This window comes from Enoplosus armatus, chromosome 18 (assembly GCF_043641665.1).
Source record: "Enoplosus armatus isolate fEnoArm2 chromosome 18, fEnoArm2.hap1, whole genome shotgun sequence".
NCBI lineage: Eukaryota > Metazoa > Chordata > Actinopteri > Centrarchiformes > Enoplosidae > Enoplosus > Enoplosus armatus.
In genome coordinates, this window is record NC_092197.1 from 10922356 (window position 1) to 10934555 (window position 12200).

The 12200-nt window shown below is 40.0% G+C and overlaps 3 protein-coding genes across 3 annotated transcripts; 1 reads left to right on the top strand and 2 right to left on the bottom strand.

Moving 5' to 3' along the window:
* Positions 1-1077: 1077 nt before the first annotated feature.
* Positions 1078-7042, bottom strand: tmem120b (transmembrane protein 120B). The gene is made up of 12 exons (XM_070924616.1): positions 6976-7042; positions 4941-5059; positions 4503-4619; positions 4335-4394; positions 4126-4221; positions 3943-4032; positions 3775-3840; positions 3575-3636; positions 2264-2356; positions 1963-2027; positions 1624-1692; positions 1078-1267 (listed from the first exon to the last, which is right to left on the bottom strand). Exons 1-12 carry the CDS (start codon positions 7036-7038, stop codon positions 1151-1153), a joined length of 1017 nt encoding a protein of 338 aa, XP_070780717.1. The 5' UTR covers positions 7039-7042; the 3' UTR covers positions 1078-1150.
* Positions 7043-7465: 423 nt separating this feature from the next.
* Positions 7466-9216, top strand: morn3 (MORN repeat containing 3). Its single transcript, XM_070925220.1, has 6 exons — positions 7466-7511; positions 7959-8118; positions 8236-8393; positions 8486-8645; positions 8743-8927; positions 9085-9216. The coding sequence occupies exons 2-6, from the start codon at positions 7974-7976 to the stop codon at positions 9160-9162; spliced, it is 726 nt and encodes a 241-aa protein (XP_070781321.1). The 5' UTR covers positions 7466-7511; positions 7959-7973; the 3' UTR covers positions 9163-9216.
* A 1217-nt stretch (positions 9217-10433) lies between these two features.
* On the bottom strand, positions 10434-11748 carry orai1b (ORAI calcium release-activated calcium modulator 1b). The gene is made up of 2 exons (XM_070924945.1): positions 11633-11748; positions 10434-11516 (listed from the first exon to the last, which is right to left on the bottom strand). Exons 1-2 carry the CDS (start codon positions 11744-11746, stop codon positions 10959-10961), a joined length of 672 nt encoding a protein of 223 aa, XP_070781046.1. The 5' UTR covers positions 11747-11748; the 3' UTR covers positions 10434-10958.
* Positions 11749-12200: the final 452 nt, after the last annotated feature.

A 12200-nucleotide genomic window follows, 5' to 3' on the forward strand; every position in this document is an offset into this window, starting at 1 on the left:
AGACGGGAACAAACAGCACGTGTTAAACTGACTTTGAACTTCTCATATCAGGGCTTTGAGACGAAATGTTTAAATATGCTCAAAGCAAGATTTAGACCATTAGTGAAACATGATAAACCTATGTATGTATTAAAATTGATTAGAATTATGTTAATGAGAACATAAAAACGAAACTACAGGGGACGAATTCACATTAAAATCTCCTTTAATCCTCACTGGGAACAACCATTTTTTGTAGATACAGCACACGTTGTTATGTCTGTGTTCATATGACTTCACCAGATAGCCACGTTTAGGCGGTCGGTCGATCATACAAAAACAGTTATGGCTTTTGTAACGGCTGCCTGAAGGGAGAAGCAGTGTTGCATTCCCTTGTAGTCCTGACTCTGTCGAGGAAGCAGCAAAAACAGAGCTGCCACTGACTCCAGACGGACAAAACACTGAAACTGAAGGGAATTTTGGGCAGTCAAGTCTTAGGTTTATGTTTTTAAGGTTGTGGACCTACATTTGTCATCCCCGTGAGCAAAAATCTAGTAAAAAAATACTGGTCAGCAATGAAATAGCACAACGGGGAGTTGAGAACTGCACATAAAAAAAAAAGAAGAAATGAAGTGCAGTGCCAAGTTGAACAGTTCCGTTCAAGCCAGAGACAGTTTGACCGTTACTACTTCACAGAAGTATGAAGTATGTACATGACAGACTTTAGGTCTTCAAAGGCAAACTATATTCTGTTGATCGATGCTACCTGCCCTCTTTTAGTTGCATATGATTTGAACAAAAGGCTCTCCGACAAGATTCATGCACTGACACAAACACCCAAACAAAACACATTCTTTCCACTCGCTTTTTTATGTACAGGGTAAAGCGACAAACTGTTCATCTATCAGGTGATCTTTGTGGTGTGACCGACTTGTGCAGCAACATCGACGACGAGTCATTAGAAAGCAAAAAGCCTGTTGGCCAGATACTTTGGCTGGACGCTGCTGCCGCCGCCGCCATCAAAGCATGAGAGAAACAGTGGCTTTCAGCACCGTCTACTCCCGGCCTGATCGCACTGGTGGTCAGTCTATCAAGCGATTGTGCGTGTTGCTTCAAAAATTACTGGCCGTTTGTAAGAATCTGAGGTGTCTTCAGTGAGGTTTTTTTTGTCTCAGTCATTTTTTTGCACCTTTTCCTGGTTTTTCTGAATTTTTTGGTGGACAACTTTTAACGTGGTGAGGAAATTCCCCAGGAATAGAACGAGAAAAGTCAATGCCAGCATAAATACCTGAAAGAAAAAAAAGGGAAAAAACAAAAAGGTGTTTTATTTCAAGACAAGTCATGACATGCATTTTATAACTGTAGCCACGTCTGTATATCGAAATGTTGGAAGGGCTTGGACATGTTAAGTAGGTGGGGATAAAATTCTTTCACCAACACCACATCAGACTTTATCATAGGTAATTTCAATAAAGAAATCGAGTTAACGCGTATGCTGCATGATTCTGATGCAGACAAACGTTCCCTGCACATCTTTGGACTTAACTCACATCGCCAACTATGACCTTCACAGGCAAAATTCACAAATATAAAAAAAGAAGCCTGTCAAACTTTAAGTAATGGATCTGCCACCATGATCCTTACCTGCCACTCCTTACAGTCCTCACGTCCTCCCAAGCGAAACAGAGTCACTGAGTTGTACAGCTGCCAAAACTGTGAAGATGAAAAAGTGAATAATGCGTCCTCTCATTATCTTCCATAACGTCACCGCATCCTCTGGTTGCACAATCAAATCTCACTTTGATCCACGTTACTCCTTGGCTGATACACTCTCTCAAAAATGCTACATTTGTGTGCTCTTACAAATACTGCATCTCTTTTTATGCATTTTTAAAATATTCGGAATAAGGCGATAAAGCTGTAGTTTGATATTAAACAATCGTATATGTATATAAAAAAAAGGAAAGTTAGGTTTTGACTTACATGGCCAAAAAAGAGGAATGGCAAAAGAAAAGTGAGGCCTCTCCACATCCACGACTGAAATCCCTCTGCGGAGACACAAAACTGTAACAGTGACCTCAGGACAACACGATACAGAATACTACACTGTTGTTGTTAGTGCACAGCGAGGCCTTACTCAAGTTACTCTGACATCTGCGTGGCAGCACACTGATGTTTACAGCTGCCTCCATCTCTCACCTTTACCCTATTTTTTCCAGACATGGTGTTGCAGATGGCTCTAGAGTTCAAACGATTGAAATGACTACCACCAAAAATAGCTTACCCACTGTGAGGTCCAGCTGATTTCTCTCCCCCAAAGCTCGCAGCCTGTATAAGCAGCCGCTCTGGTAGTAATACTGGAGGAACTGGACAAAGCCTGGAGGACAAATGGACGGTAGATTACAGGACAGATCAATTAGGTTCAGGTGTTCTAGCTTGTGTCTCAGTGCTGGAAAGGAAAATTATTTTTGAGGACTAGCATCAGCTTATCACCGGTTACCAACCTATAAAATGGAATAAAAAACACAACAAACAAAAAGTCAATAGCAGCCCCGTGATGTGAAGCTTTGCACACTGAAATGGGGTCATTCTGTCCTCTAAAACAAAACAAGAGCCACATTGTCTCAGTTTAAGCTGAATTTGTCAGGTGTTTTTTTTTTTTTTTAATGAACATCTGTCTGTTTAAACATTTGACTTATCAGCCAAAACCAGACCAAAACTAGCTGTCACATCATGCGTCTACATGTGATTTACCAGGCAATGACTGTAACCACCAGCGTGTGAAATGACTTCACTTCTCTATTCTGGTGAGAAGACATTTTTTTTTCAAACAAGAACTTTTTTTCATATTATAAATGCAACTGATGTTAGCAGGCTGGCGGTGAAGCATCTACAGTGTAACAAATTTGATCGACAGATGATTCACGCTAAAATTTCAACTTGATTGAAGAAACATGATTCATGTCCTAAATGAAGAAGATCTTCATTCATCAAGATCCTTCATATCTAATTACATCCATTGAAATAGTGCCTTTAGTGTCAGTTACGAGTATGAGGAAGGTTGAGTCACCTTCCCTGGTGTTCACTTCCTCTGAACATGTTTACACTGCATTTAATCACACTGTGTTGCAGGTGATCGTGCCCTTGACATTTTTCAAGCAAAAACAAATCTCCTTATTTACTGGACTGACAGCACATGGCTGAGCGCCTCAAATGTAACAAAGAGTGGCGACACGTGACCAAAGTCAACAAAAAACCTGTGAAATGCAATTTTTTTTCTACAAAGTACTCACAACAAAAGAGGGACTATGTTCACTGTTTCAACTCTGTGCGTCACACCAAAGGAAAAAGTTACTGCTGCGTTTTAAGGACAAACCACATGTTGGTGCCAATGCAACCAGCTCATGTTTAGTTAAGCTAAAAAATAGATTAGAGTAGATTCTATGAGAAGATTCAAAACTGGATGCAGATTTGATAAAATACATCCAATCCCGACCCTTATCTGAACAGAACCAAAATGTTTCTTTTTTGACACCTAAAACTCAGAGTCCACACAAACAAACAAACAAGTCCAGTAAACAGATGAATTTCTTACTTTGATATATGGAGAAAGCAAGGAACTGGCTTCTGAACATCTGATACATGGGCCCCTCCGGCCTGTGAAAAGACACAAAGTTTAAACAAAGACTGAATGAAGAGCCTGAAGTCCTTAGGAGGCGCTAACCTGTTTGTACAAAAGTTCAAATATGATTGCTGAAACAATGTGACGCTGTGAAATCAAGGACAAAAACTCACCATGTGAGCATCACACCTGACAGAAAGGTGGATACGTAATGGTGAGACACCCACCAACCTTTGATCCTGAAAAGCATAAGAAGAGTAAAGGAAGAGAAGAAGAAATAAAAAGCACTGAAACGGAGTTAAAAATGTATACTCTGTCTCTGGACTGAGGTCACAACACACCTGGAGCCATTGCTCATGAGGATGCTTTCCCTTATGGTCAACGTGCAGTAATACCACACCAGTAAAAAGTTGAAGATTTCATCAGTGACTCTAAACAAAATAGAGGAGATAAAACAGTGAGCCACTCTTTAGATTCTAATAAGTCGACAACAACAACGATTGAGGGGGAAACAGTCATCTCACCGACAGTTGAGAAAGAAGAGGCAGGTTATTGCCCCAAACATCAGGATTATTGTCATATAGAGCTTGAACTTCTCATACTCGTCTTTGTAGGCAAATCTATGTGAATAAATGGAGGACAACAAGAGGATGAGGAGCGGACAACAAACACACAAATCCAGAGGCTAACCCTGTCTTTTCATACTGTCCTCAAGGCTGAATACTTCACATACTTTGCCTGGTTGCTGAGGAGCGTTACGTTCACGTTTCCCAGGACCAAATTCAGGTACAGCCTGAAAGCACACACACACACACAGACACACACACAAGAAAATACTTTTTTTAGAAATAAAAGTCACTGTCTGTGATGTTGAGCGAATTGTCGACAAAAAAGTACTGACCCGTTTTTCTTTGGCAAATATGCTTCCATATCAAAGAACACATTTTCTTTATCTTTGATTTGTGTTTTGATGTCCGTTATTAGCCCCAATTCTTTCTCGTCACATGTTCGTGCGCACCTACCAAGAAAAGACAAAATGATCATGAACGGAGAAGCAAACAAGAGGAGGAGGAATATCTTAGCTCTTGAAATAATAATTTAACCATTTACTCTGCCCCTACTACTTCTCATTCCCAAAAACGGTAATCGTAAAAGGTTTCCTCTCCTTGCTGACTGGGCTGCACAACAATTTCCTTGAGTGCTGACAAAATATCAGCCTTCATGCACACTTTCCACAACCTGTCCAGTACATGGGAGCATGTGATAGATCAGTGTACTGACTGTGAACACAAACAGAGAAGAAACATGGAGGGCTCTGTCCTGATCAAAGAACACTTACTTGGTCAAGTTGTGCCTTAGGTCTTTTAGGCATTTTCTCTGTTTACTGATGGCGCTGCTGCATGTTGCCTGAAGATTGGTGAGCTCCTCGAGTTTTTGTCTGTATATTTTGTGAGTTTCCTAGTGATCAAAACAAACACACAAAGTGAGCATAGGAAAGTCTGCTGATGGGCAATAAGACACGCAAATGTGCCTTTCTGCAAATTACAGAGAAATGCATTTACAAACGTGTCCACATAATATCACAAAGCACTGATGATGGGTGATTTCAGCTAATACAGAAATGTGTCATATTCCACAGAAACCACTTGGCGAACAGAGTCTCTATTCAGGGGAGTTGGTAATGCTTCACCCTGTGAAATCTTGTTTGACCTTTCAGTCTGAACACAAACAGCCCATGACACTGTATTATATGGTGAAATATATATTCCAGTTTACATGCATTTATGCTGGTAGATCAGACCACAGCTTTCAGCAGCACTGTCCCCAGTTTTTTGGACTGGGCTGAGTGTGCGGAGATGAGGACGCACCGTCAGCAGAGATAATCCTGTGGTCTGAGGTAAGGAACACATTCCCACCCCCCACAAAATATGATTTGAACATCGCCCACAGACCTTAACATTACCTCTTACATTTTTAACGATTTAAGTTTCATTTCGTCATGACAATGGGAGAAGTGGCTTGAACAAAAGATGTTTTGTAAGCTACTGCAACTTTCTTGTCATCTCCATTGTAGGCCTGCTTGAGAATGTGTTTAGCGGAGTGCCATTTAAATGTACACAAAGCACACCATCTTGGACAGTGCAAACTGAATTTTATCTGTTACAAATCCCAAAAGTAAAATAAAATGAAAAAAATACTGGCTACAAAACTGGACTCTGGGAAATGTCTGATGGAGGCTATGAACTCAGTACAGGATCTATTGCTTGGCTGTTGTGTCCTTGTGCAACCCATGCTTTAAGGTTAGAAACAACCTGCAAAAAGCAGTACCAGGTCCTGACCTTTCAGAGGGGAAAAGCAAACAGACAACTAATCACACTAGTGACTGTGTTATCTATGTATGTCTGTCACATGACAGTTTTTTTTTTCATATCAATAATGTTACCATGTACGTGACCAATTACAGGGATGTGTTAAAGGTCAATCAACATTATGTACATGACAGTTTCTCCTCAAACCCCAGAGTTAGGACTTGAACCTGAAATGCCACAGATGTAAAACTATACAATCTGGAAGGAACCAACTGACTATGAATAGGAGACCGTTTCATTATTTGTTCATCAGAACATGTAAGCTTCATTTAAGAAAGTCCCATGACAGTTGACAGTCACCTTCATCACATTTCCCTAAGGAGTAGCTCCAGATTTTAAATTTTGATGGCATCACAGGTCCAGGTCCTGACTTGTCTGATACCGGCATTGGGGGGTCGTGCCACAACACCACAGACCACACGATGCTGTAGTATACCTCAAAGTCCTATTATCGACTACTTATATTGTAGTATCAAGTTAGCCAGCTAGCGAACGTGAGCTAGCGTGGTAATGATGCATGATGATGCATTCACAGACTTCAAAATGATTTCCACAGGCAAAACTATAATAACAAACACGTGAAGTTAGCTTTACGACCTATAAGTAACTTTTGTAGAAACAATTTAACACATTAATCAATCGCACAGTAGTGCACTGTGTGGTTAGCTAAGTTACTGTAGCTGCTCTTTAGCCGTATAACACACTAGCAGCAAGGCAAGCAACCTGCTGCTAACGTTAGCGGTTGTAACACAGGGATGTGTCAAGAGTAAAGTCAAAGATGATAAACGTCCAGTGAAACATTTTCCACCCCTCGGGTTTTGCTACCAACAGCGCAGTTATTGGCCCAATGCTGCGTTTACGGCTCGGCTGAGAATGAATGGCGAATAGGAAGGAGCCGTCCAAACTAACGTAGCCACTAGAGTATCGGCTGTCAGTGCCATCCACAACAAGCTAAAGCTAGCAATCTACCATAGATTACGTACTCGTTTTAGTTTTATATGTCACCTGTAACTGTTGATATTCCTCGTCAATTTCCTCCCACTCCGTCTGAAACTTCGGTTTGGACATAGTGTACAGCAGCTGATGCAGAGAAGAGGACGGCTTCACAAGGTTCCACCCCGAGTCTCTCCTCACACTGTCCACTCAGACCGCTTTTTTAACTGGGCTGCACGGAGCATGCGCACATCGTAAAACACTGTCCGGACAACCGCTGTGGTTGAAAGAGAGCACACTCAAGTAAATAAACATTTTTACCAAATAAATAAAAAATGACTTAGGCATCGCCTGGGTCTCTCAGACACATTTAACTCTAATTTTTAAATTGACTTTATTTTAATTTACACTGCACCAACTACAGTACACAATTCTGTTGCTAGGATACAACAAATGCTCGGCTTTCTCGGTTGTGGACACCAGCTAACCTAGTAAAGTTTATACTGCTAGCTAGCTGTCTGTTTTCTTAATTTATTCGGTAGCTACATGGCCTGAGTGTACAAGCGGATTGAGTTTAAGTAAGTCATCCGCTTGGACACATCGTTAAGGTACAAGTACTTTCCTTTGAATGCGTGTTTGACATCCTACCTTTGCCGGTGTAAAGTTACACTGTATAACGTTAAGTAGTCCTAGCTAGCTAAACAGCTAGCATTAATTTAGATGGCCTTGTAGCCATCTTGCTAATTTAAATAAATTAAACATTATCCTAAATATGGGTTCATTTGTTTGTATCCTATTTTCTTGTTTTTGCATGACTTAATAATAAAAACATTCTAAAAATATGTATGATACATAAAGAATAGGTTTTGTGATGTTTTTGTCCAAGATTTTTTGTATTTAGTAAAATATTTTGCATTTGTGTACACATTCCTTGGATCTCCTGCATTGAAAGAGGGGCAATGTAGAGTTTTTCTCCTTTTGTAATGGGATTGTTAATATAAGGAGAACAATGAGCTGTATAGCTTCATGGGTGTGACGTGTTATTTTTGTTACAGGGTTTTGCCCCAGCCATGCCATATATTAAAACATCTCAGAAAAATCAGCCATTCTCAACATTGTTGGATATTAAGTCACAGAAATGTGGACTGCGGAGCACAGTTTTCTCGGTCAATGGAAATGCATACACTGGAGAGTGGCAGGACAGCAAGAAGCATGGTGAGATACTGTTTAGTGTGAGCTTCCACTAAGCTACTGAGAAATTTGTGAAGGCCTAGTTACGAACACACTTTGGCTACACTATACCTTAAATGTGTGCTTATTATTTTTTTCAAGGGAAGGGAACTCAGGTTTGGAAGAAGTCTGGTGCCATTTATAATGGAGAGTGGAAATTTGGAAAACGTGATGGATACGGTACCTACAGTGTTAAACTCCCAGAAGCAAAGGAGTATGCAAGGAAATACTGTGGAGGATGGAAAAATGGAAAGAAGCATGTATGTAGTTAATTGATATACTGTTATACATGCACACTGTAACACGTGTATGTACACTATGATATATTTTGCATCCTTTTCTATCTCTTTAGGGATATGGGACGTACTTCTACAATAGCTCAGCAGTTTATGAGGGAGAGTGGAATGAGGACCATCGGAGTGGCTGGGGAAGGATGTACTATGAGAGTGGAGATATCTATGAGGGAGAGTGGATGAAGGATAAGACTCATGGACAGGGAATCATTCGATTTGGTAAGGGCACTTTGCTTTACATACATTTTTATTATATATTATAGTTTAGTGAGGCAAGATGGTGAATTTTAACATGACTTTCCAACTTGTGTCCAAGCAAATGGAAATTGGTATGAAGGCACCTGGCGAGATGGCAAGAAGAACGGTAATGGAAAGTTCTACTATTCTGACAAAGGCCAGCTTTACGAAGGTTTCTGGGTGGATGGAATAGCAAAATGTGGGACCCTCTCTGATTTTGGGAGGGATGAAGCACCAACACCAAACAAGTATCCAATTCCACAGGTACAACATTTTGACAGTGGATACTTTTACAGCCACACATTTTACTGTGTTTACAAGAGTCTGTCACCACTGCACTGTCAAATAATTATGGCCAACAAAGCACTTTTCCAATGCAATATTGGCTATTAAAATATGAATATATCTTTTTGTTTTCAAGCTACACCTGGTGGACATGCAGTTGGTTTTAAGGGAAGCCCAGTCAGCTTACCTTAATCGCCTTGACCTTGATTGTTGAAGAACAACAAGAAGAGGATCAACAGCAAGTGTCCACTTGACCACACACTCACTAAGACTAAGAATAAAAAAAAGAAAATAAATGGCATGATGGCATTCAGCATGTTCAATTTTGTCAAATTATTTACACCCAAAAAATTTGTTCTTATCTGTGGAGCAAACAAAAAACATTATCGATATTTCAAATTAGTTGAAAATAATAATTGATATAATTTAACATCCAGTTTACTACCAACACAGGCAATTAAACACTATTAATGTCATAATAATAAAGGCTTGCTGCTAACTCTCATTATCACATAATAGAACAGTTCAATCAGAGGGTTCCTAAAACATCATCTAATGCATACAAGAAGAAAAATACCAAATGATATACCTAATTACTGGATTCACTACATTAGATCTTCTTCATACCAATGTAAACACACAATCAAAGCTGGTCATATGATAAATACTATTGTACATGGAATACCTAAATTTTTTTTCTTATAGGGACTAATCAAATATTAGCCTTTATTGTATTTTCTACGACACATTCTGACAATATTATTTACTAAGAATGCTCTGATGCTGTGTTTTGTTCATAGTTAACTGTTTCTAACCATTCAGGAAAATATTAGCTCCAACCACCAGCCTGAAAGAGGATCTCCTCTCATCACCCCACTAACCTCTAATTATGATGGGATATCTGTACCTACATGATAAGATAATGACAAGATAGCACTTATAAACATCCCACTACCTTAACCTCCAACCACATCTGGACATCTACCTCCACGAGTACAGACTGCTAACTCAGATTGATTAGTTTCTCTAAATTGTTGTTAAGTGAAACCTGAATAAACATCAGTTTGATTGAAAAGCACTCCATCGGTACTCTAAGAGTGGATGATGAAAGCAACATGCTAATTCAGAATATGTGAGAAAAGTGGAGTGCTCAGGCTTTACAAAATGAACAAAATGAAAGTATTCCTCAAAGGTCAAAATGTGAATGTGCAGTATGTGTAAAAATAAAAGTGTCAAGAGGAGAAATGTAAATTCACCATTAGACAGGACTGGCTCAGCTGGTTACCCAGCATAAGGATAATTTGATGGTGATTAGTATGTCTACTCATTAACTTAAAATGTTGCATTTGCAAATTAGCATTGGTTAATCTGTGTCAATGATTGCAAGTAAGTTGCATTGACAATGTGCAGTACATCCAAATCATTTTTGATGAAACTTTCAATGCCACTTGATAAAAAAGTGTTTATTTTAACACCACATCCTGTGCTACAGATGTCAGCAAATATTCTCTGATAATACTGTAGTTTTGGTAGCTGTTGAGTCAGTCTACGAAAAACAGCAGGCATTACATATGCAAATGGTGAACATTACAAGAACTCATGTACACAGTGAATAAGTAGGGTTAAATATTTTTACAAAACACAAGGTAATACATATTAACAAATGCAGTGTTCACTGACAAATGGGTAAATAAATGCAGCAGGCAACAGACAGGATTCCAAGTTATTGTTCAGATGTCTCTGCCATAATGTTAGAGATAAATCAAGCAACTATCACAGTTAAGACTTTCCAATTTCAAGTTACATGCACTATGGCAGATTTGTGAGTTCACAGTTGATGAAACATGTTTTCTAAAAAATACAAATTCTTTTCACAAAAGTAAATTTCACAACAAAGAGGTGAGATATATTCATTCCTGTAAAAAATTAGAAGCCAATCATGTGGCTTCTGACTTGGACAAATCCCAAGGAGTCAGAGTTCCACCATAGATGCGTATCCACCATACTTGTCTATGGGAAATGTGAGCTTGGAGACTGCAAGATGGAAGATTCCCCTCTGTTGTCCAGCTCATTTTGTAGCCTGGTGAGATTAGATAGCTCCTCCAGCTCCTGAAACTGTCTGTCAGTCTTGTGGCTGACCAAGGAGCGGTAGAAATGCACAGCAAAGACTATGAAGACCAAACCAAAGGGGACCATGATAGAGGTGGAGGTAATAGCAGCAGCCACACCAGATGAAATTGTGTTATTGCTGGACTTGTTGGGCTTAATAGGCAAAAATTTGACCCAGCAGAGTAGAACCACCTCGGCCAGGAAGAGCAAAGTACCAATAACTGTAGAAAAAGCCCATGCCAGTTCAATGTGTCGGTGCATTCGCTCATGTGGAGACTCCTTCACAGAGTTAAGGTTGTGGACATTACTGACAGCTTCTATATTGGGCAAAATGCAGGTGCTGACCATCAGAGCGAACAGGTGAACCGCCACAAGCACAGTGGTGCAGGCACTGAAGGCAATGAGGAGGGCAGGCGGGTATGGATAGCTGTTGTCCAGTTGCACTTCCACCATAGCCACCTGTAAAGAAGGAACAGGAAGAGAACAGGAAATAACTTTATACGAATGCAAAAACTGTGTGATATAACTGATTAAAGTACAGGAGATGTAAGAGGATGGTTTGAAGACAGTGTTACCATAGCAAATCCAGAAAGCAGAGCTGATGTCCGACTAGAAGCCTTCAGTTTAGCCCGACTCAGGTACAGCTTCCTCCAGGACAGTGCTTGCAGTGAATGCTCGTTCAGACTCATGTTGCTATTATCAAAGGACTGGACGAGCAGCGCCGACGTAGTTACCTTGTTACTCTTGCATAACACGACAGAAACAAGTATTCAACATGCTAACAGTGTACACACACAAAACATTTAACCTCGCCAGCTGACGGAACGGCGGAAGCTATTTTTTCACCACCAGTCTCCAGCGTGTTGTGCTGCCCGCACCTTACATTACCCATAAGCCCGCGCGCTCTGAGGGAACATCCGCTGACTGTCGGTTACATTTGCTCAGTTGTGAGTTGTGTTACCTATCACCCCCTAGTTAATACTGATATAACTACCACGTCCAATGTTATGTAATTGTCAGATATAATGTCTTTATCAATTTACACGGTTGAACGCACTACACAATTACACAAGTCCACGTGATGCACGTTACGTCCAGTGTACATTTAAACAGGAATTATTACTATTAGAATGAATGAACGTG